The 23,059-nt window shown below is 45.3% G+C and overlaps 1 protein-coding gene and 1 long non-coding RNA gene across 3 annotated transcripts in view; one reads left to right on the forward strand and one right to left on the reverse strand.

Moving 5' to 3' along the window:
- Nucleotides 1–1,312: 1,312 nt before the first annotated feature.
- LOC122481053 lies at nucleotides 1,313–3,717 on the reverse strand. Its single transcript, XR_006296740.1, has 2 exons — nucleotides 3,373–3,717; nucleotides 1,313–1,524 (listed from the first exon to the last, which is right to left on the reverse strand). It is a non-coding gene; the product is annotated as an uncharacterized LOC122481053 (long non-coding RNA).
- Nucleotides 3,718–11,424: 7,707 nt separating this feature from the next.
- The window catches only part of MTUS2 (microtubule associated scaffold protein 2), a 373,273-nt gene continuing 361,638 nt past the window's right edge, over nucleotides 11,425–23,059 (forward strand). For both annotated transcript variants that reach the window (XM_043576011.1, XM_043576018.1), the window contains exons 1-2: nucleotides 11,425–13,773; nucleotides 22,581–22,821. In XM_043576011.1, the coding sequence (XP_043431946.1) occupies nucleotides 11,566–13,773; nucleotides 22,581–22,821 (2,449 nt within the window). In that variant the 5' untranslated portion in view covers nucleotides 11,425–11,565. The remainder of the gene's footprint in view (nucleotides 13,774–22,580; nucleotides 22,822–23,059) is intronic.

The raw sequence follows: 23,059 nt of genomic DNA on the forward strand, positions 1-23,059 counted from the left end.
TGACCGTTAACATGCCAAGATACCACTCTAGATGCCTTGTGAAGGGGAAATGGCTCATTAGAGAAGCAAGATTGGAAGCCAGGAGATCTGGGAGGAGACTTATAAGTGGCTTACGTGGGAGATGACGTGGAGGCAGAGAGGGAGAAAAGTGGGCGGGCTGGTGATGCCCTTGGGAAGCCCATCCGATAGCCCTCACCGGTGGGTGGGGTGTGAGTTAAAAGGGCCAAGGAAGCTCTTAGTTTCAGCTTTGGTGGTGAGGTAGATGACAGAACCAATAATCCAAAAAGGGGAGCCTTGGGAGAGCTGGATGGGTGTTGTGAGGCGGGCCGTGGCCAAGAGGTCTCCTGTCTGGCCCTCGTTCTCTGGAACAGGTCCTTAAACACGATTATCTCATTCTCTCTCGATATCACCTGCATTCTGGAAATAGCTTGTCTCCCATGTATACCGTTAAAAATATTTTCGCCTCAGAGACACACAGTGTGAGAGAAGAAATGCAGATGGCCAAACAGCGTATGAAATGTAACTTGACTAGAGGTAAAGTAACAAAATAATAAGGGTTTTTACACCCTATCAAGTTTAAAAGCTGACGATTCCACCGAAGCTTGGCGTGGTGGCTTAAGAGCCTGCATGGGGGTTCAGAGTCCAGCCCTTTGCACTTAGGCTCAGAAGTTATTTCACTTCTCTCTGCCTCGCTGTGTAAAACACAGCGATAATATCTAGCCCTGGGATTGTTATGGATTAAGTGCAACAAAACACTGAAAACAGCACCTGGTAAGAGAAAGTGTCATTTAGGCATTGAAAACAAATTCCTAGGGTTGAGCGAACTGTATTCAGTTAAAAAATGCTTTTGAGTTCCTCCCACAGGCCAGCTACTGTTCTAGGCTCTAGAATAGAGTGGCGAACAGAGGAGGAGGTGCCTGCCCTCCCAGAGCCTATATGGGATGTGGAAAGGCAGATAATAAATGGGTACAAGGATCAGATAACCTTGGGTGGTGAGAAGTGTGTTCTAAGCAGAGTGACCATATGTACAGTTCATGCTTGGTGTCATGGCATTCTGTCTGGTTTAGCGTTTTGGAACTCCCCAGAGTGGCCCAGTTTCATGCAAACACTGGTGCGTGAATGTTCTAGTATCTTTCTTTATAGTTGCCCAAACCTGGAAGTACCTCAGTGTCCCTCAACTGGAAGACAGCTACATAAACTGTGGTTCGTAGCACAGAGCCTTATTTAGCCATAAAAGGGAACAACTACGGATAGACCCAACACCGTGATGAATCTCGGATGCACGGTGCCGAAAGAAGCTGGATACAAAGGCTTCACACTGTGTAGTTACATTTAATTGACATTCTGGAAAAGGCAAAACCTAGGAACAGAGACCGGATTATTGGTTGGCAGGGACTAGGGATCAGGGAATGGTTGATCTACAAAACGGCGTGGGGCAATTTTTGGAGTTCATGGAAGTGTTCGTTTTGTTTGACTGTGCTGGTGGTGGTCATGGGACAGCATACGTTTGCCAAATTTGCAGAACTGCACAGAGAAAAGAGTGAATTTTGCTGGATACTTAGACTCTGATTTAAAAAATTGGAAAAAATTCCTAAGCAAGAAAAAAATGTCCCTATTTTGTTTTTTCCGATTAAATATAATTTATTGTCCAGTTGGTTTCCGTACAACACCCAGTGCTCATCCCAACAGGTGCCCTCCTCCATGCCCATCACCCACTTTCCCCTCTCCCCACCCCCCGTCAACCCTCAGTTTGTTTTCAGTACTCAAGAGTCTCTTACGGTTTGCCCCCCTCCCTCTCTGTAACTTTTTTTTCCCCCTTCCCCTCCCCCATGGTCTTCTGTTAAGTATTATGCTGAATGAAGTAAGTCAGGCAGAGAAAGACAGATACCCTATGTTTGCACTCATCTGTGGATCTGAGAAACTTAGCAGAAACTTAAAAGTGTCCCTATTTGAATGGTAAATGATCTGGTCGTTCTAGTTACAAAGTTTCAAGAGAGAGGAGATAGCGCAAGAAATAGGGAGATAGAATGAAGCCGGAGATTTTTTTTCTTGAGAGCAATACGTATTCGTGTAACGAACGGGCATCCTTTATGTGCCAGGCCCCGGCATATAGTCTAAGCGCAGGACGTGCACCTGTAAACAAAACCAGGCCTCTCACAGAGCCCAGAGTTGCGTATGAACATGCAAACACATCCACCTGTTTACACAGTGGTTCTGCCTTTAGGAATAGATACTAAGGAAATAAGAGGTTCAGTAAAGATAAGCATTCAGCAGTTTTCTGTGAAAAATTATTTGAAAAGGCAAAATCAGAACACCTTAAAATCTAAACAGTAGGAGAATAGATGGGTAAATTATGGTAAAAAATGACCATTTAAAAAAATGATCGGCTATTTATTACATGTATTTATGTGAGGAGGCGCCCATGACGTGCAAAGTGAAAAATTGGAGTTATGGAACTCATTTTCTAAGTGTAAAAAAAAAATCTGGGATACTCAACTCTGTTTTTGGGGGGAGAGTAAGGGACTTTGGTATATTTACCTTTTTTTTATATTCAAGATCCATTTTTTAAATAATTGGCTATGTCAGTATTTCCATTTTGGAAAAAAAAATCATTCAAGACAAAAACAAAAGAAAGTGGGGTGCCTGGGTGGCTCAGGCGGTTAAATGTCCGACTTTGGCTCAGGTCATGATCTCACAGTTTGTGAGTTCGAGCCCCACGCCAGGCTCTGTGCTGACAGCTCAGAGCCTGGAGCCTGCTTCGGATTCTGTGTCTCCTTCTCTCTCTTTGCCCTTCCCCTGCTCGTGCTCTGTCTTTCTCTCTCTCTTTCAAAAGTAAATAAACATTAAAAAAGTATTTAGCATAATATGCATGAAAGGAACACCCTATATTTTCTGGGTGAAACTCTGCCCTGGAAGGGAGGGATGCATTTTTTAAAGGGAAGTGCTTTTTTGTTGGCAGATGTAAGTGAAGCTCATTGCAGAGAAACATGCAGCATTTTTACTGGAGACACTTTAGACATCAACTTAATGTTTTTCATAGGTGTAACCTGTGAAAAGTCAACTTGCCTCTTTTATTGGCTCTGTGAAGGAGCACATAGCAGCATTCCATTTATGTATATATTGTTCTTCACTCTTTTTACCAGAGCAAAATAAAGCTAAAATAGCCTCTGCTACCTAAAACATATATATGTGTATATTCCTTCTGAGCACTGTCCTGTTTCTATATTGGAATAAAATGTAATGTACAACTCATGTCATGCACATCGATAAGGAGAGTAAAGCAGGCTCCAGAGAGCTGTTATATTTCTACACGATTTTGCAGCTTTCACAGAATTCAGCACCACAGATAGCTACAGCATCCCCAATATTTACCGTTCCTCACCCAGCAATACCACTCGGAACCATACTGTAGTGAAACGACTTGAAACATTCATTGGGTCTGCAGTGCCTCAAGTGTTAGGATACCTGTGCTTGTACCTGTTGCAAATAAACATAGCGTTAGAAAAGAGGACCAAGAACATGGCTATTCTGTTGCAGAAAATACGGAGGAATGATTACCATGGAACTTCCTAAAGCGGATGGATACAGTGACTTTTACGTAAATATTTGCAAGTAACTTCATATAAAATTAACTTACTAAATGTGGTGGAACATGATAGACCCCAAATATATGGTCCGTAAAAATGTCAACTAAAATGTGAAATTTGGGATGTTGACTTTTTTTTGCATTACTCTTATATTTACAATATTTGCAGTATTATTATAGATTATATTTTGGGCTCGTATCTTACACACTTGTCTGTATGCTAAAGTTGCAAAGGATAATTTATCGCATGGTAGGAGTTGCAGCTGGAACTTCTTCGGCAGATACATTTTATTAAGTTGGATGGAATTGCATTTATATTCAAAGGCACGGTGCTTGAGCATTTATATGAAAATTCACATACTGGCAAAGCATTCCACAGCAGACCTGGCCGCTAAGGAAGGCTGTGGAATATTGTTTTTCAATCTTTTAAAACCCAGTGCTCTTTTTAATAACATAAAAATCCCCCCAAACTTCATTTATTTTTGAATTGAATATTATAGCAAGTATAAATCAAATCATGACGATCAAAATGTACTTTTTTTTTCTTACATCATCTCTGTTGAATATTCTGGTACAGCCCTCCTGGGGTGAGGCTGCCTAATCAGCTGGGAAGGGTGGCTTTAGAATGTCCATGTTAAAAGACTAAAAAGAAAAAACGTAGAGCCTGTGCTGCACTGAAAGTGATGTAAACATTGGCCACTTTGAGCTCAAGTTGAAAGGAGATTGCTTCATCACAAGTGCATACTGCGTGTAAAGTCCTGTCCCAGACCCTGCATGGGAAACAGAAGTGTCTGAGCTGTTAGACTCCAACCTAGTGAGCTTATAGTTTAATAAAGAGGAGTTGTGGGAGCGGGGATGGACTAAATGGGTACGGGGCACTAAAGAGTCTACTCCTGAAATCATTGTTGCACTGTATGCTAACTAATTTGGATGCAACTTAAAAAAAATTAAATAAATAAGTCAATATAGCCAGAAAAAAAAAAAGAAGGCACACATGCCAGTATAATAAAAATAAGACATAGATGACTGTAATCAAAAGGTACACTTAGCTATAATAAAGTAGGATGTACATAACTATAATTTAAAAAGCATGGGGCTCCTGGGTGGCTCAGTTGGTTAAGTGTCTGACTCTTGATTTCAGCTCAGGTCATGATCTCGTGGTTCATGAGATCGAGCCCCATGTCGGGCTCTACTCTGACAGTGCAGGGCCTGCTTGGCTTCTCTCTCTCCCTGTCTGTCTCTGCCCCTCACCTGCTAATGCTCACTCCCTCTCTCTCAAAATAAATAAATAAACTTAAAAAATAAAAAACAAAAGCCATAGTTTAATAGTGCTAAAAGGAAACATCTGGGGATTCAAGGCATAGAGAGACAATATCTAGCCCCTTCTCCACCTTTTTGGGAGGGAAGAGGGGAGAAAATTTAGCAAAGTCTTTGTGGAGGAGGTGGCCTTTGAGTTCAGAAGGTGAAGCTGTTGGGTAGCAGGGGCAATTTTAAACCGAAGAGTGAGTGGGATTGAGAAGTCCGGAAGCACATGTGGGTTCAGCATTCGTCAGACCGTGAATGTCAGGCTGAGACATTTGGCTTTCCCCTGTCATTCAGCCAGGTTAGTTCACGATTGTCATAGTAGTAGGTGGCACAGACATGGTCGGTCGACTGGGGGCTTCTCTTTATCTGAGAATGCCTTTCATGCCGTACTGGACAGAACAAACATGGTACTGAGAAATTGATGTGCAAGATGAGTGAAGAGATTGTATTCGAGCATGTAGATGTGATCAGTCCACTTAATGACTCAGAAATGTGTATGCATTCAACTGAAGGAGTTCTAGATGAGAAGCTCCCATCATCAGAGACGGTGAGTTGGGGAGAGCTGAAGCGGTGCCTCATTGGTAAAGACGGGCAAAAACATTTTGTCTGTTGGCAAGGAGATGATGTGGTCCTCAAACTACATGCTAGTGAACCTGATGCTGAGCCCATGTTGAATTTTAAAAAGCGTTGGTGATGGATAAATTATGAATACTGAGAAAAATAAACAGTGGTCCTTGGGAGAATTTTGGGTAGTGTGTAGACCAGACCAAGGGAGACAGTTTCATTTTCTTTCTTTACTTTGATTTTCTCTCATCCTCTGTTGGAAGAGAGGCAGTATTATAATTATCTCAGCAACACATCCAACAGAAGTTTCTCCTCTTACAATGTTCTCATGGACCACGTGGGGGACACGTGCAGTAGCTGCAGGGCCAGGGGGTGGAGGGATGCCTACGTGAATGTGCCCATGGAGTGTTGATCAGCAGATGAGAACCTGCTGCTTTGCCTCCTACCCTGTTTCGCTGACAAAACAGCGAAATGATAATAAGGAAGGCACACTTACCTCTGCAAAGATGGTACGGAAACAGAATGGATTGCAAATATTTTGGATGAAAAGTTAAGGATGGGCCCAAAAAGTTTTAAACAGCATAGAACAATGGACTTCAATGGACAATGGACAACTGAACAATGGACAACAGTGGACCAACAAGATGAAGCTCCACAGGTACATTTTTATGGTCCTACCCATGGATGCTACAAGCCAGTTACAGATTTCTAGGATTGAGTCCCCGTCGTTTAGGAGTGACTCATATAGGACTTTGGCATTTTATTTGATGATGTGGAATCAACAGGGTTATTCATGTATCCATGGAGAGGCCACTCTTTTAGATCGTGTGGTTAGAGGTATAACTGAGTGAATGCAAGTCTTGCTTTCACAGGACCCTGGATGTTGCACCCAGAGCTAGAGTATTTTGTGCAGTTGTATGCTGTTCAGGAGGGACTATAGGCTGCCTGGGGTATGGGCTTAGATGGTGGGAGTTTCTTAAACCTGCGCCAACAATTGGGAGAATCTGAGTTCTTTCACAAAGAGAATAGGTTTGGATGAGAAAGGGGGCATAATAGCTCTTCGGAGAGACCTGAAGTGTTGTTCCCAGTGGAAGAAGGATTGCCTTGTATTGCTATAAAGAGGCAGATCTCCACTCCGGGCTAGTTTGACAGTGGCCTTGCCTGGAGGGCTGATAGGCTGCCAAGAAAGCTGGTGGATCTCCTGACACGGGCGTTTTCACCTTAGCACCAGGGGTGATCCCTTGGAAGACTATTAAGCATCAGAGAGACTAGGAACCTATAAAATCATTAAATTCCTTTTGGACCCAGGAGTTAATTAATGGATTTTTTTCCCCAGATAAAATCTCATTGACCTCTCAGGTCATCGTTCATAACTTTCTATAGTAACATGTGAAGTACATGAAAATTGCATGCCTCACTCTGGGAAAATGGACCTCACGTGGGGCTGGTTAGCACGGTTGGTCGACATATTTTTGTTTCTTGTTTAATCGTACAATCCTGTGTTAGGAGTCTGAATTTGTATGATCATGTTTCATATTGGGGAAAACATGTTTATCTTAGTTGGATGCCTTGGATTGAAGTCCAGATCCAGAAAAAGACAAAAACAAAAACTTTTGCTCATGTTGACCCTGTGATTGACTTGTGGCCATGTGATGCAGCTCTAGGGGGGAGATGTAGAGTCTTGGCAAGAAGAGAAAGAGGAAACATTACCTCCTGTACGACATTTTGCCTTCTAGAACTGAAGGGGTTTTTTTCTTCTTCTTTTGAAATGTTTGTTTGTTTGTTTGTTTGTTTGTTTGTTTTGAGAGGGAGGGAGCATGAGGAAGGGGCAGAGAGAGAGAGAGAGAGGGAGAGAGAAAATCCCAGGCTGGCTCCATCTCAAGAACCATGACATCATGACCTGAGCCCAAATCAAGAGGCAAACGCTTAACCGACTGAGCCACCCAGGCGCCCCTGAAGAAGGTTCTTAAATGCTTTCCTCTTGTTATGTGAGCTTTCTCTCCTTTTTTTGGTTTCTGGTTTTGCTTCTCTATTCTTGGTCTTATGATAGTATCATTTCCTTTTATTCTTTCTTTGGGATCTATACCACTTCACCGAAAGGCAGCTTTTCCTTGTGAAGCTTCCACTTTCTGCACAGATTTTACTTCCTGTCTCTGTTTCTGCTCTGCCAGTTCTTGGCTGTGTGACCTTGGGAATGTTGCCCTCTCTGTGCTTTCATCTCCTTACTCGGAGAGCAGAGAAGAAGCAAGGGGATGCTAAGATCTGTCTCTGGAGGCCATCACAAGTATTAAATAGCTTAACTTGAATTAAAGCTAAAGATTAAACAAAATGAGTTATAATTTAAAAGTTAAGTTAAATTTTATGACTATGAATTCGTGCTAAGAATAATACTTGGCCCGTAGAAAGTCCTAGCTTTCCATTCCCTTACCAGTGAGTGACCTTTATTGCTTCCTGAGAAAGAAAAAGATATTTATTATGTAATTCTTTAAAAATTAAAATACAGCTCTTTTCTAGCAAGACACTGATTTGACACCTACCTGTTTGTCACTCTCTAACGATCACATGTGGATTGCTGTGTATGACCCTCTGGATTTGTCCGTCATTGGTGAAAATAATTCCTTTCTTTCTTTCTCCCGGCCTCGACAGTTCAAACCAGAGGGCTCTTGGCTTCATGCTTATAATTCTGTCCACAGAGAATTAGAGGCACTCACTTTCTGTGGATGGCCCATATTTGTGGGATTTCTTGCTCTCCTTGGCTTTCTGGGACGCCTGCTTTCTGACCCAGAGAGCACAGTGTTCTTTTAAACTGCTGTCTTACTGATTTGTCTACATGCTTTTTGTATCTGTGCCCAGAGGATATGTGTGTCTTCCAGGAAAACGTGTTTTAACTCGCATAAAGAAATAAAGATGAATTCACTGAGAGTCCCCTCTGTGTCAGGGATCAGAGTGTGAGCATCTTGGTGAGGCCTGAGGGCTCTCTTGGGGTGAAGCTGGACCCGGGGCATCAGTGGCTTACTGAAGACAGGCCTGGAAGGAGGCAAAGAGGGAGAAGAGGAACGTGGGAAATAGGGACGGAGGTAGGGGAGGGTGGGGTGGGGAGAGGAAGACCGTGAGCACCAATGGGAAGAACAGAAGGGCAGAATGCCAGGGAACGAGAGTGCCCACACACGTACGGGTGTGTGTATTTGGGCAGGATTAGTTGGAAGGAATGGCAAGACCTAGACCGGGGTGTTAATGTGTCTTGGGGTGAGGGAGAAGGGACAAATAAAACACACAAAAACCCCAGCTTCCAGGAAATGATCTCGTTTATGTAAAAAATACATGCGACTGTAATAGATGCGAAAGAAACCAAAGAGAGTTTTATCACCTGAGGTTTTCGGGATGCCAGTGGCAGGTAGCCAAGTGAAAAGTTAGGAGGGGATGGGGCGCCTGGGTGGCTCAGTCGGTTAAGCGGCCAACTTCGGTTCAGGTCATGATCTCGTGGCTCCTGAGTTCAAGCCCCGCATCGGGCTCTGTGCTGACAGCTCGGAGCCTGGGAGCCTGCTTCCGATTCTGTGTCTCCCTCTCTCTCTGCCCCTCCCCTGCTCGTCCTCTCTCTCTCTCTCTCTCTCTCTCTCTCTCTCAAAAAATAAATAATTAAAAAACTTTTGTTTTAAAGTTGGGAGGGGAGGGGGCTGGGCTGGAGAGGAACGTGGAAGTAGCCGTGTGTTACTGGTGATGGTTCTCAGGTGTTCATCCTGTCATCGTGCCGTGGAGCATCCATCCGAATGTATGGATGTGTGTATATACACGAATATATCTGTACGTATGCATGTGCACATAATCTTTTGAACAGATGAAATTACAAAGAGTAACGAAGGGAGACGGGGGGTTGCCTTGTAACCTACTTCAGCAGAAATCTGACAACGGCTTCCCAGGAAAATGTGTACATGTGTACGTGTATGGACGAGGAGGAAGGTGTAGAAGGCTGTTAACTTTGAATCCCCACGGGGGGATTGGGGATGGAGCAGAACCTTGTTCCTTCGAAACGCTGCCACCCCCCCCCCCCATGCCTAATAAAATGCACTCCCAGCAGTGGATAAACCGACGTTAACGTTGAAATGAGTGGTTTACTGATGATCTGTGAATCTCCCTAATAGAAATTGAAACACTGTATTAGATTTTAAGCTCTTTGAGGGCAGAAATAGCATCACGGAGAAGATCTTCATCATTCATTCATTTACTCATTCATGTTACAAATACATTTAAGTGCCTAATGCATATGCTAGGTATTGAACAATATTTTCTTCAGTGTCTGACACATTTGAAGAGTTTTTTTTTTTTAAGTAAAAGTACAGGATGTTGTGAAAGGTCATCACAGAAGGACCTAATCTGTTTCAGTGGGTGAGGAAGGCTTCCCGGGGGAAGAGGTATTTATGCTGCAAACTGAAGATTACAAAGGAGTTGGGTAATGCTGGGAGAAGAACCCATGTTCTGTGTAGATGGTAGGCTTTGTGCCGAGGCCCCGAAGCAGGGAAGGAGGTGCATGGTAATGTGGAGGATGAGGACGGTGTGCCTGCAGCCTGGAGACTAAGAGGATGAGGGGTGGGGGGGAGGCTGCAAAGGTGCGTAGGGACTGGATCGCGCAGGACCTGAAGGCGGGGGTAGAATTTCCTGCAACTTCTTATGTTGGAAATTTTCAAACCTATAGAACAGTTACAGGTGTTGTGGAGTGGATCACCTAGATTTTCAAATTGCTATCATTTGGCACAGTTCTGTGTTCTCTCTCTTTTTCAGACTCTCTCTCTCTCTCTCTCTCTCTCTCTCTCTCACACACACACACACACACACACACACACACACTTTGCTGAACCATTGGAGAGTAAGTTACCACGTGTCATGTCAAAAAGCATATCATGTTTAAAAGCTTGGATCTTCCAAGGAAAAAGACGGTCTCAGATATAGTCACCATACTGTTATACACCTAGGAAAGTTAACATTGACAAAATACCTTGACCCGACATACAACCCATTTTAAATGTCTAATTGCCCAAATAATGTCACTGGCTCACTATTTTTTTAGAATCCGAGATCTGGCCAAGGTTCATGCGTTGTATGTAGATATCCGTTGGCATTTGGGGGGCAGGTTTAGGCAAGTTACTTTGTCAACTGTCCGCCAATTTAAATGTGCCTGATTGTTTCCTCGTGGTTAACTTCAGGTTGAACATTTATAGCAAGAATACGATCTAAGCGACAAGGCACTGAGAACTGCCTGACGGTAGGAACACGTGGTATGAGTTTCCATTATTGGTATTAAACGTGGTCCCTTGGTGAAGGCGGTGTCCACCAGATATCTCCATTGTAAAGATAAAGATTTCCTTTTGTAAGAAATAGAGTAATCTGGAGACTGGTACCTTTAGATTCTGTGAATGAACATCCTGGTCCCCAATAATCTTTCACCTGATACTGTTGGCAACCGTTGGGGTCCCACACCCAAGATAATGAATTATAATTCCAAAACGGCGATTTTTCTAACTGTACGATTTTTCTTATATGTCTGGGTATTACTCCGTGAAGACAAGCTTTCCCTTCTCTTCCAGCCTTTAAATCGTCATCCGTATGAACCTGTGGATTTTTAAAATTTGAATTTAAGATTTAACGTATTTCATAATCCCTGTCTAACATTAATCATTTTTATGTTTTAATTTCCCCCGATGTGGCCAGCAGGCACCTATCAGAAAGGCTTTTGAGAAATTTATGGGCTGAGTGAGTGAATGAATTAATAATATGAACGTGATGGATAAAGCTGTATTTTCCATGCCTTTTTCTCCCGAGACTCTCTGTTTGTCGATGCCAATAACATGGTTTTATTTTTACTTCTCTCTAGGTCTCACGGACTAATTGGCCCTCATTCAGCAGGAACCTAACAGATAAGTCATCCTGCTGTATGTCAAGACGATGCTTGGTTTTAAAACCGCTCTGAAAATGGTTCAGGTAGTATTGCAACGTGACATTGTCGGGAGGCAGCAAGCAGCTTGAGAATTTCCCACGAAACAAGTAGCAGCTCGGAGGAGGCACCTTTTCCATTAAGAAGGATTGCATGGCCAGCCGCCCCCACTGAAGGGCTGAAAATGAGTGTCCCGGTGGCTCCGAAGAAATCGTGTTACGCTCCGTCGCGGGACAACAGAAATGGGGTGAAAAATAATAACGAGAGTATCCTAAGTCTGGGAGATACAAATGCCAATCAGATCATGTTGGAGGTCCGTTCCTCTCATGATGGGTCTGGGACAGGTGACCCGACAGATGAAATTAGAAACGCAAATTCAAGGGAGCCAGAGAACAGCACCCGCTTCAGTAAGGAATTCCACCAACTTCAGGGCTTTGGGCAGGGACTGCAGGCTGGCCCCACCGGCCTGAAAGATTTTAAAATGTCTTCCACCGTTCACGGAGGACCGGACGAAGAGCACACAACGGAGAGAGGCACAGATACCCTCCAGACCCCTTGGAGTATTCAGGGAGCAAGTCTGTCAAGTTGGAGGCATGTCATGGCTGAGGCCGGTCCAGAGGTTTCGGCTAAAAGGGACGCTGACCCGCCCCGGCAGGCTCCTAAGGATAAGTTGGCAAAGACCCTTGACAACGAGGAATTGAGAAGGCATTCTCTGGAAAGGGCTGGAAGCGTTGCTGTTGTCGTGGATGTGCCCCCGAGGGAGCACGGTGGGAGCCTCAGCGGTCAGAGTCCGCAGCCCACACCGCTGGACTCCCCCGAGGCCCCGCGGCCTGAGCCCAGTGGTGGGGACGGGCCGCAGACGATGTCCACGGCCCCCTCTCTAGGGGCGGCCTTTCTTCCGGCTGACTGTACCTCAGAGGGAAAGAGTGTGCGTCATCCTAAACCATCTACCTCAGCAGCCAAGGAGACCACCCCCTCGGAGACCCAGATGGGACGTGCACCGAGAGTTAGCGACGAGAGCACATCACGTTCTGCCCCCACAGAGCCCGGTCCCCATTCGGCTTCAGCCCCGAAGGGAATCCCGAGTAAGCCAGAAGCACAATTAGGTCAGGGAAAGGGAGAGCCCCAGCCGGAGCCGAAGGTCGTCCACCCCAAGGCCGTGCAGGAATTGAAGTCAACCCCGGCGGAGTGTGTGGGATGCTCGAAGGAAGGGGCTGTGTTGTCCCTGGAACGGAAGGGGCCTGGTGGGAAAGCACAGCAGGAAACTGCCCCCGGTGGTGCACCTAGCCTGTCACCTAACGGGCTCCAGCACGTCGGGGCGGGAAGAGGCAGGAGCGAGCAGGACAGGAGAGCGGGCAGCCTACCTGAGGAGGGTGCTCTTCAGCCCACGCTCACCCAGGGCCTTGCTTCCTTGGCAGCCGCTGATAAGCAGCCCGCAGGTAAAGTTTCAGCAGGCGCAGCCAGGAAGCCCGGCGAAATGGCATCCAGTGCCGTTTCGTCGGGAGACGGCCAGGTACCTCTTATCCTTTATGATCCACCTGACAGGAGGCCCTCAGAGGTCAGTGAGGCGAGAGCGCTGGACGGCGGGCACGTGGACAGTGCTGCGGCTTGTACTTCGGATCCTTGTGTTGGAGAGAGCAACGCCGGGGTCCCCGAGCCCCTTGACCCTCAAGGCGACAGCCCCGAAGGAGGGGCCAGCAAAGAGGTCACGGCAGCTGTTGCAGGAAATAGGAACCTTCTGGAAAGTGCAGCTGAGACTGAAAGCACCCCCGGGGGAGCGGGCGCCCTTCGCAGCGCCCCGGCCCCCCTCCATCCAGAGACGACCGCGAATGTGACCCACCAGCCTACACCAGCTAGTAGCAGCAGCTTTCAGGACTCGGGCGCGTCGGGTGCGGGTGCGAGGCCCCCCCCGGCCGCCGTCCCCCCCACCGATGGCGCGCGGTTGTCGAACCCCCCCCCAAAAGTGCCTGACAAGAGCACCTGCCCCAGCGGGGTCCCCGAGCCTGTCCTCCCACCTTCTGAAGACACCCCTCCCTCACAGGATGGAATGGAGAACCACCAGGTTGAAAAGGCGGAAGAAAGGACAGAACCCAAGCCCATCGTTCTGCCCAAGCCCAAGCACGTGAGGCCCAAGATCATCACCTACATCAGGAGGAGTCCTCAGGCCCTCAGCCAGGTGGACACTTCGCTGGTGCCAGTGGGGCTTCCTTACGCTCCGCCCACGTGTCCCATGCCTCTTCCCAAAGAGGAGAAGGCAGCAGGTGGTGACCTGTACGAGAAATTCAAGCCAGACTTGCAGAAGCCACGGGTCTTCAGTTCCGGGTTGATGGTGTCTGGGATCAAGCCCCCAGGACACCATTTCAGTCAGATGAGTGAGAAGTTTTTGCAGGAGGTAAGAGACTGTCACCGCGACCCGATCTGTAAGTTGAACATCACAAAGTTTATTGTGGATTTCCAGTGTGAATTGTAAGAATAGAATATCCTCTCTTAGCAAATCGCAGATTTTGATGGATGTATTTGTACAGAAACGGAGGTCTTTATCTAGAGGAGCGTGTAGACAAATGGGCATTTTTGACTAGAAGAATTTGATGATATGATGAGATGTAGCTAATCTAAGGAAGCTTATTTAAATTCCCACTCTGCATAATATATGTGAGGTTAGGTAAGTATGCATTTAAATTGGCTTCACTGTTTAAATAAGTGAGCATGAGTGTTTTATAAGCCAGATCAATGGGGCAAAAATCCAAAATAAATATATCGTTCAAATTGGCCTGGCTTCATCCTCTCAGGAGGGATATTTTCCTTATGAGAGAATCTCATGTTCACGCATATGAAAAACACAGCGACTAGCAAAGAACGCATTAGGCATGGGCTCTTTATTTTGAAGTAAAATAACAATTACAGCTAACATTTAGTTGAGCACCTACTATGTCTTAAGCCCACACAACACAATATTTCATCTTTACCAATCTTCACGGATCCTCATAGTGATTTTCTGAAGGTTGGGATTACAGTTTTTATCACTGTGTAGATGAAGAAACAGATCCGGAGGGGTTTGAATAACTCAGTTCAAGGCACAGAACAAGGACAGTGCTAAGATGCTCGCCTACACCCTCCCGGGTTCTTCACTGTGCTGCCGTTTTCACTTCTGGGTGCTATGGTGAGTTGTCCTCCCAGAGCTCAGAAAGTAGATTTGTCTCCCGAAATAATTTCAGGCCAGAGTGATCAGTTAAAAGGAGATCACTCCTCTCCCTAATACCCTTCAAGTCCTCCCAGTCCACTCAGAACACAGGATAATGCATGTAGGATGGCTCAGCTTTTAGGAAGTATTCAGTCTGGATCCATAACCTACCCGATCTCCTCTCCCTCCTCTGCTCACCCCCTCTCCCTCTGCTGTCTCAGGGCCTTTGCACCTCTCTCTTCTTGGCGTGTTCTTCTCCCCGATATCCGAATGGCTCTCTCCTTTACTTTCTGTCTCTGTCCAAATGTCATTTCGTTGGAGAGATGCCTCGCTTTCCCTGAGACCGCTTTCTCGGATTTATTTTTTCTTAGTGCTTATCTCCATTTGGTATACATACTCTTTTGTTTTTGCCTCACCAACTAGAATGTAAAATCCACAAGAGCAGGGACTTTTTCTATTTTTGTTCCCTGCTGGGTTCCCAGAGTTTGGAACAGTGCTGACATAGATATTGGATCAGAAAATGTTGAATGATAGCCGGATTATGAACTCCTACGTATTGGATCCAGACAGAAGTCAACCAAAGCTTCTTAGAGACAGAAAGGCGAAGTCCAGGGTTGGACCTTAGGTTGATGGAACATTTTGACATATTTCCAGGATGTACTGATCACAGCAGACGTTGTCAGCTCTGGCACAGCAAAGCGGGCGAATCGATTCTAAGCAGCAAGGCTTGACCAAGGTTAGCCCTGACCAGGTGCCCCAGAAAGCTGACCATTTGTCCTGCCCCTGGGGCAGGCTGTTTGCTTCACATCACACAGCTTGCTCACTGTCTCTAACTCTGGGCCCGCCGGAATGGCTTCCCAATTCCCTTCTCTGCAGAGAGAATACTGACCTGAGAGGTCAGGGGTCCATTCTTTTTGGTAGGGGCTCATTTCACTGTGCAGGGCTTCATGCTGTCCTGTTTTAAGTGGGCCTCTCAAATGGAGGCCTGCAGGGAGAGAACATTCTGGCCAGAGGACACTAAGAGCCTGGCCCTGGGCAGTGGCATTTCAGTAACAGTTAACAGGTTGCCCCTTCGGTCTTCTACATCAGTCCTGAGCTGGTTAATGGGTCTTGCTCAAAGTTCTAAAATCTTATCTACCTGGGCCTCCCAGGCTCAGGATGAGGCTCTGACCTTAGGCTCTTTGCTGACACATGGATGCTCCTCGTGAGGACCTTGAAAGGCAGCCCTCTGACCCTCCCTGGGGGCTGTGGGTACCAAAGCTGGTTAAATAACCAAAGACCCTTCTTCTCACCGAATCACTGCAGAAGCAACCAACCTGTGCAAGATGGCGCCCTTAAAGCTGGCATGGCAGAGTAGCTCTTTGACAAGCGCACCCTAGGAAACTGTGATGAGAGAGAGCTAACCCTTAGGTGGCTTCTCTGTGGCCCCTGGGATGACTTCCCTGGTCATCCAGCATGTTGGGGTCACCTTTACCTTTTCTATAAGTTGTATCAACCCGTCCACTTAAGTTCTTCATTTGAACCATTTCTTCAATTAAGTAAATTTTTTGGAGGGGGAGCTCCAAAAAAAAAAAAAAAAAGATCCCCTAGATTTTTCTCTGAAAAACACGTTCATGAGAGAAATTTTATTTGTAGACGTAGGCAAACATCCTGTTACTGTCTGCAGTTCTTTCTCCGTGAGCCTTGTTAATTTTGGTCTTGTGTATTTCTTTTCTGTCTCGCTTCTGTTCCTTCCATAAAATATAAATAATTTCTAAGTCACATGCATGTTTTTCCCCCAAATATTTTTTCTATTCTTAATCCTCTAGAAGCCACCCTGAGTCTCAAGGAAATGGGACAGTACGGGTGTTTGTGTGGTGTTCGTAATTTGAGGGGTTTGGAGAGACCTCACTGGTAGGGGGGCAGCAGTGCCCCCGTGCACCAGCCACTCTGTCTGGGGACTGTCTCCTGCTATAATCAGAGTGTCTTAGGCCCTTTCTTCAGGCTGTAAGACAGAGCAGAGGAGCCTCGGGTGTTGCACTGGGCTAATTTCTGCCGTAATCTTCTTTGCATCAATAGGCTGGCCCTTGGCCTTTGCCCCTAGAGCTGGGACCTGATGTCAGTGTCGCCAGTGGGTGCAACCCAGCAGGCCCCCCTCCTGTGTTCAGGCTTGGTGCAGGGAGGCCCCCAAGCCGCCCCCCCGGCCCCGTGTCCCACCTTGCCACAGGATGGCCTCAGCCAGTCTCCAGGGAAAGAACACATTTCTGACCAATTGCAGTGGAACAATTTTTCAGTTGTAGAAGCCATATATCTTTTTTCCCCCCTCAAGGTTTTATTTACATTTAAGTTAGTTAACATATAGTGTACTATTGATTTCAAGAGTAGAACTCAGTGATTCATCACTTACACACGATACCCAGTGCTCATCACAACAGGTGCCCTCCTTAGCGCCGTTACCCATTTAGCGCATCCCCGCACCCAACACCCCTCCAGCACCCTGTTTGTTCTCTGTATGTAAGATTCTCTTCTGGTTTGCCTCCCTCTCTGCCTTTGTCTTATTTTTCCTTCCCTTCCCATACGTTCATCTTTCCTTCCCATCCCATATGTTTGTGTCTTAAATTCCACATATGAGTGAAACCATATGGTATTTGTCCCTGACTTATTTCGCTTAGCATAATATATTCTAGTTCCATGCACGTTGTTGCAAATGGCAAAATTTCATTCTTTTTGGTGGCTGAGTTATATTCCATTATATATATACACCACATCTTCTTTATCCATTCATCAGTCGATGGACATTTGGGCTCTTTCCATAACTAGCTATTGTCGATAGCACTGCTATAAACATTGGGGTGCATGTGCCCTTTCGAATCAGAATTTTTGTATCCTTGAATAAATACCCAGTAGCGCAATTGCTGGGTCGTAGGGTAGTTCTGTTTTTAATTTTTTGAGGAACCTCCACACCATTCTCCAGAGCGGCTGCACCAGTTTGCATTCCCACCAACAGTGCAAGAGGGTTCCTGTTTCTCTGCATCCTCGCCAACACCTGTTGTTTCCTGACTTGTTAATTTTAGCCATTCTGACGGGTATAAGGTGGCATCTCATTGTGGTGTTTATTTGTGCTTCCCTGATGATGAGTGATGGTGAGCATCTCTTCGTGTATCTGTTGGCCATTTGTATGTCGTCTTTGGAAAATGTCTGTTCATGTTGTCTGCCCTTTCTTAGTGGGATTGTTTACCTTTTGGGTGTTGAGTTTGAGAAGTTCTTTATAAATGTTGGATACTAACCCTTTATCAGATATGTCATTTGCAACTATCTTTCCCATTCCATAGGCTGCCTGTTAGTTTTGTTGGTTGTGTCTTTTGTCGTGCAGAAGCTTTTTATCTTGATGAGGTTCCAATAGTTCATTTCTGCTTTTGCTTCCCTTGCCTCCGGAGACATGTCTAGTAAGAACTTGCTATGGCCAAGGTCAAAGAGGTTGCTGCCTGTTTCCTCCTCTAGGATATTGATGGCTTCCCATCTCACATTTAGATCTTTCATCCATTTTGAGTTTATTTTTGTGTATGGTGTAAGAAAGTGGTCCAGTTTCATTTTTCTGCATGTCTCTGTCTAGTTTTCCCAACACTATCTGTTAAAGGGACTTTTTTCCGTTGGATATACTTTCCTGCTTTGTTGAAGATGAGTTGACCATATAGTTGTGGGTCCATTTCTGCATTTTCTGTTCTGTTCCATTGATCTGTGTGTCTTTGTGCGTGTGTGTGTGTGTGTGTGTGCGTGTGCCAGTACCATACTGTCCTGATGATTGCAGCTTTGTAATATGACTTGAAGTCCAGAATTACGATGCCTCCCACTTTGCTTTTCTTTTTCAACGTTATTTTGGCTACTCAAGGTCTTTTCTGGTGCCATACAAATTTTAGAATCCTGTATCTTTTTAATAAAATGAGAAAGTGTTTACAGTACAAACCCCAGTGACTTCAGACTCTTTCATCATTATTGACAGACTCCTCCTGGTTAAACAGCATTAGTAGGCATGGAGAAGTCAAGAGTAAGGGCTCTTCTGAGAGCGGGCAGCTCTTCTTGGTTGCTTGGAACAATACAGACTTTTAGACCTTTCAGAAGCAGCTCTGAAGATCATCTTGGATCTGGTCACTACAGGATGATAAAATATGCATACTTGTGTAGACTGTTTTCTGCTTTCACCTATCCTAAGGACTCTGGGGAATTTCTTGCTACTGATGCCTTGGGGGAACTCTTTTAATTTTTGGTGTAAGGAGGTGGGAAGAAAGGAGCAACGGTGAGAAGACGGGGCGAGGTAGTGTATTTTCAGTATACAGATATATGATCAGGGCTGGTTCCCCTTCCTACTCCCATAATACAGGTATGTATGTATGTATCCTATAAGTATCTACCCAGACTTGAAGGGATTTGTCTGTGCAACTGTGGAGACTGGGAAGTCCAAAGTATGCAGCATGGGCCCACAGGCTGGACACCTAGGGAGGAGATAATGCTGCGGTGCAATTCCAAAGGCCATCTTCTGGTAAAGTTCCCTGTCCTTTGAGGGAGGTCCATTAAGGCATTCAACTGATTAGGTGAGGCCCACCCACGTGGTGAAGAATAATCTGCTTTATTCAGGGTTTACTGATTTTAATGTTGATCTCACCTTTAAAATACCTTCGGAGAAACATGTAGAATAATCTTTGACCAAGTATCTGGGTACCGTGGCCTAGCCAAGTTGTCAAGGTTAGCCATCACACGTCTACCTGTATCTATCCCAGGGGCTTCTTGAAGCATCCACATGTGCCCTATGTCGGCCCAGACCAGCCCAACCTGCTGAAAACAGGACGGGGAAAATATGAAAAGGGGCATATTTCTAGTAAGAACTTAACTTGTTTGTGTACCTCGATTGATTTGGGGAGTTTGAAATCACAAGGATTTCTTAGATTGCTTCAATATTATTTCTCTAAAAAATACTCAGAGAAGAAGGAATAAAACCAGGCTCTATGTGTTCATGACTGTGAAGTGACACATATTCTGTTCTGTCAACAAAGATGAAAGAAACAAGTGGGAAGTGTTTTAGAGATTCCTTTGTTTTTATCAAAAATGCACAAAGTAGGCATACTTTTCACCTTCTTAACAAATTTGTTAAAGCTTACCAGAGACAAACTACCCAGCAAAGTGACAGGCATTGAAGTTACTGAAATCATAAGGTCGTTTTTGAGCGGCAGCTTGAGGGGTTTTGACCCCTGAAAACTCTCCAGTTTCAGAGAACTGAGTAATTACCGAGATCAGCATATGGCAATCCTGACAGATGTGGGTTAGAAATCATTTCTTCGTGAGAGCACCTGCTAGAAGCAAAGAGTAGTGGCACCAAACTTCGAGAAATTACAATGAAAAATAGAGGAAATGTAAGTATAATAGAAAAGCCGTAGGGCGCCTGGGTGGCTCAGTCGGGTAAGCGGCCGACTTTGGCTCAGGTCATGATCTCACGGTTCGTGGGTTCGAGCCCCGCGTCGGGCTCTGTGCTGACAGCTCGGAGCCTGGAGCCTGCTTCAGATTCTGTGTCTCCTTCTCTCTCTGCCCCACCCCCACTCATGCACTGTCTCTGTCTGTCGTAAAAATAAACAGTAAAAAAAAAAAAAAAAAAGGAAAAAAGAAAAAGAAAAGCCAAAGGTTGATAGTAAGAGGGTAAGTAGGGAATGGTCAAAATGTTATTGGAGAGCAGGATGTCTTTTGCAAGAATATATGTCTTTTGCAAGAATAAAAGACATAGGTAGGATGTCTTTTGCAAGAATATAATTTGTTGGGGCCTGAATTCAGTCTGTCTGCTATAGCAATCGAGTATATGTTACAGTGTGATTATGATAAAACTTTAAAGGTCTAATCTTTTGTTTCAATAATGTCAGTTTAAGGAAAACTTTGTATCTGTTTTCACCATTAAAAGGGTATCACATTAAGAGTTTTTCTCTTCAACAGCTTGGATCAAAGCTTTAAGTCCCTATTAAAGAATTTTGGGGGCGCCTGGGTGGCGCAGTCGGTTAAGCGTCCGACTTCAGCCAGGTCGCGATCTCACGGTCCGTGAGTTCGAGCCCCGCGTCAGGCTCTGGGCTGATGGCTCGGAGCCTGGAGCCTGTTTCCGATTCTGTGTCTCCCTCTCTCTCTGCCCCTGCCCCGTTCATGCTTTGTCTCTCTCTGTCCCAAAAATAAATAAATGTTGAAAAAAAAAATAATAAAAAAAAAAGAAATTTGTTAACTACTTGTGATTCAGGAATAGATCAATGTTTGACACATGAAATATATTGTGATTTAAAGCAGAGTTAATTAACAGATGTATCTTTTCACACATCGCCTCTGGCACTGTTTTTTTTTTTTTTTAACTTAAAGGAAATAAGATTATTTGCCTTATTTTTTTTTCATTTTTTAATATATAGATATTTTTAAGTTTATTTAATTTTGAGAGAGAGCAAGGGAGGGGCAGAGAGAGAGGGGGACAGAGAGAGAATCCCAAGCAGGCCCCATGCTGACAGCCCAACGCAGGACTCAATCCCACAGACTGTGAGATCATGACCTGAGCTGAAATCCAGAGTCAGACGCTTAACTAACTGAGCCACCCAGGTGCCCCATTTTCTTAATTTTTAGTTTGAAGAAACACTAATAACATGAATAGGCTTTGTGAGTACAGAATTGCATACATAGAAGCTATATAGTCTGTATTCTAGCCCAAACTGTTAACTATAGGAAAAGTAATGGGATTGTTATGTTATGAAATCTAGGCAAGGGGGCATCTGGGTGGCTCAGTCGGTCGAGAGGCCAACTTTGGCTCAGGTCATGATCTCACAGGCTATGAGTTCGAGCCCCACGTCGGGCTCGCTGCTGTCCATGCAGAGCCTGCTTCAAATCCTCTGTCCCACTCTCTCTGTGCCCCCTCCCCGGCCACTTGTGCTCTGCCCCCCTCCCCCCGCCAAAAAATACTCAGGTAAGAATGGAAACATGATTCCTTCAATGAATAAATATTTATTGCCTTTAGCTACATAATAGACACCATTCTAGGTGCTCTGGGCCCAGCAGTCAGCAAGACTGTCCTAGAACTTCGCTCTAGTGAAACTTGTCGAACATTCCTGGACACTGCGCCTTACTAGGGAAGACAGAGAAGGTGGTTCACAGTCTCTCGTTTTTAATGATGTGAACAGATTGTAGAGGCCTGAAAACACACTTTTCTATCAGTTGCTCTATTCTTCCAAAAAGCCTTTTCTCCCACATTACCAATGCATATTTTATTTCCTAAGTAGCCCTAATATATAAATTGGTAAAGTTCACCTGCTTATGTTAAGAGTAGGTTACCGTAAACATTTTTGTGCCTTTTCTTCTTAGGAATAATGAAACTTTCAGGGTGCCTGGGTGGCTCAGTCGGTTAAGCGTCCGACTTCGGCTCATGAGACTGCGGCTCATGATCTCACAGTCCGTGGGTTCAAGCCCCGCGTCGGACTCTGTGCTGACGGCTCAGAGCCTGGAGCCTGCTTCTGATTCTGTGTCTCTACCTCTCTCTGTCCCTCCCCTGTTCGTGCTCCGTCTCTCTCTCTCTCTCTCTCTCTCTCTCTTTCTCTCTCTCTCTCTCTCAGTAATAAATAAACGTTAAAAAAATTTTTTTTAAAAAGGAATAATGAAACTTTCATAATTCTATGCACATTTGCTAAACTCTTTCTCTGTTTCATTGAGATTATGTATAGATTGGCTATTTGCACAGATTCTAACGATTTTGAAGCAATCAAATTTAAAAGTCTTATACAGTGAGTTCTTTTTCTTCCCCCCAGTGAAATTTGGATTCATAGAGTGTTAGAACTGGAAGAGACCTGAGAGGTCATCCAGTTGTGCTGTTAACTTAGAGATGAAGAGTCTGGGGTCCAGAGAAGCTAAGTGGTCAGTGGTGGGGCAACTCAGTGGTGCCAGAGTGGCCTTTGCTGGAGCCTTGGTCTCCTGACCATGTTCCGTCCTCATCCAATGATGTGCGCTCCTTTCATGAAGCTTCTGGTCATTCATTGTAGGTGACAGAACGCCCCGGAAAAGAAGAATTTTGCAGTCCGTCCTATACTCATTATGAAGTTCCTCCAACTTTCTACCGATCGGCCATGCTCCTTAAGCCCCAGTTGGGATTGGGTGCAATGTCCCGTTTACCGTCTGCAAAGAGCAGGATCCTGATCGCGAGTCAGAGGTCCTCAGCGAGTGCCATCCACCCACCAGGACCCATCGCGGCAGCTGCTGGCCTCTACAGTCCCGATTCGGCAGGTAAGCGATCCAACGGCTACTGCTTTTCTTGCAGCACGGTTAAATAGTAATCACATAAAATGGCAGTATCTGCCTAAAATAGGAACGCCTCTCACGCTTTGAGAGGAGCCTTCTTCTGCCCATCTGACTGTCCATACAGATACTTGTCAAGACCCCTCTGTCTGCCACCATCACATTCCATGTTACCTTGAAAATGATGGCCTTCGGGGCGCCCGGGTGGTTGGTTGGGCGTCCGACT

Source organism: Prionailurus bengalensis, chromosome A1, assembly GCF_016509475.1.
Source record: "Prionailurus bengalensis isolate Pbe53 chromosome A1, Fcat_Pben_1.1_paternal_pri, whole genome shotgun sequence".
In the NCBI taxonomy this organism is placed as follows: domain Eukaryota; kingdom Metazoa; phylum Chordata; class Mammalia; order Carnivora; family Felidae; genus Prionailurus; species Prionailurus bengalensis.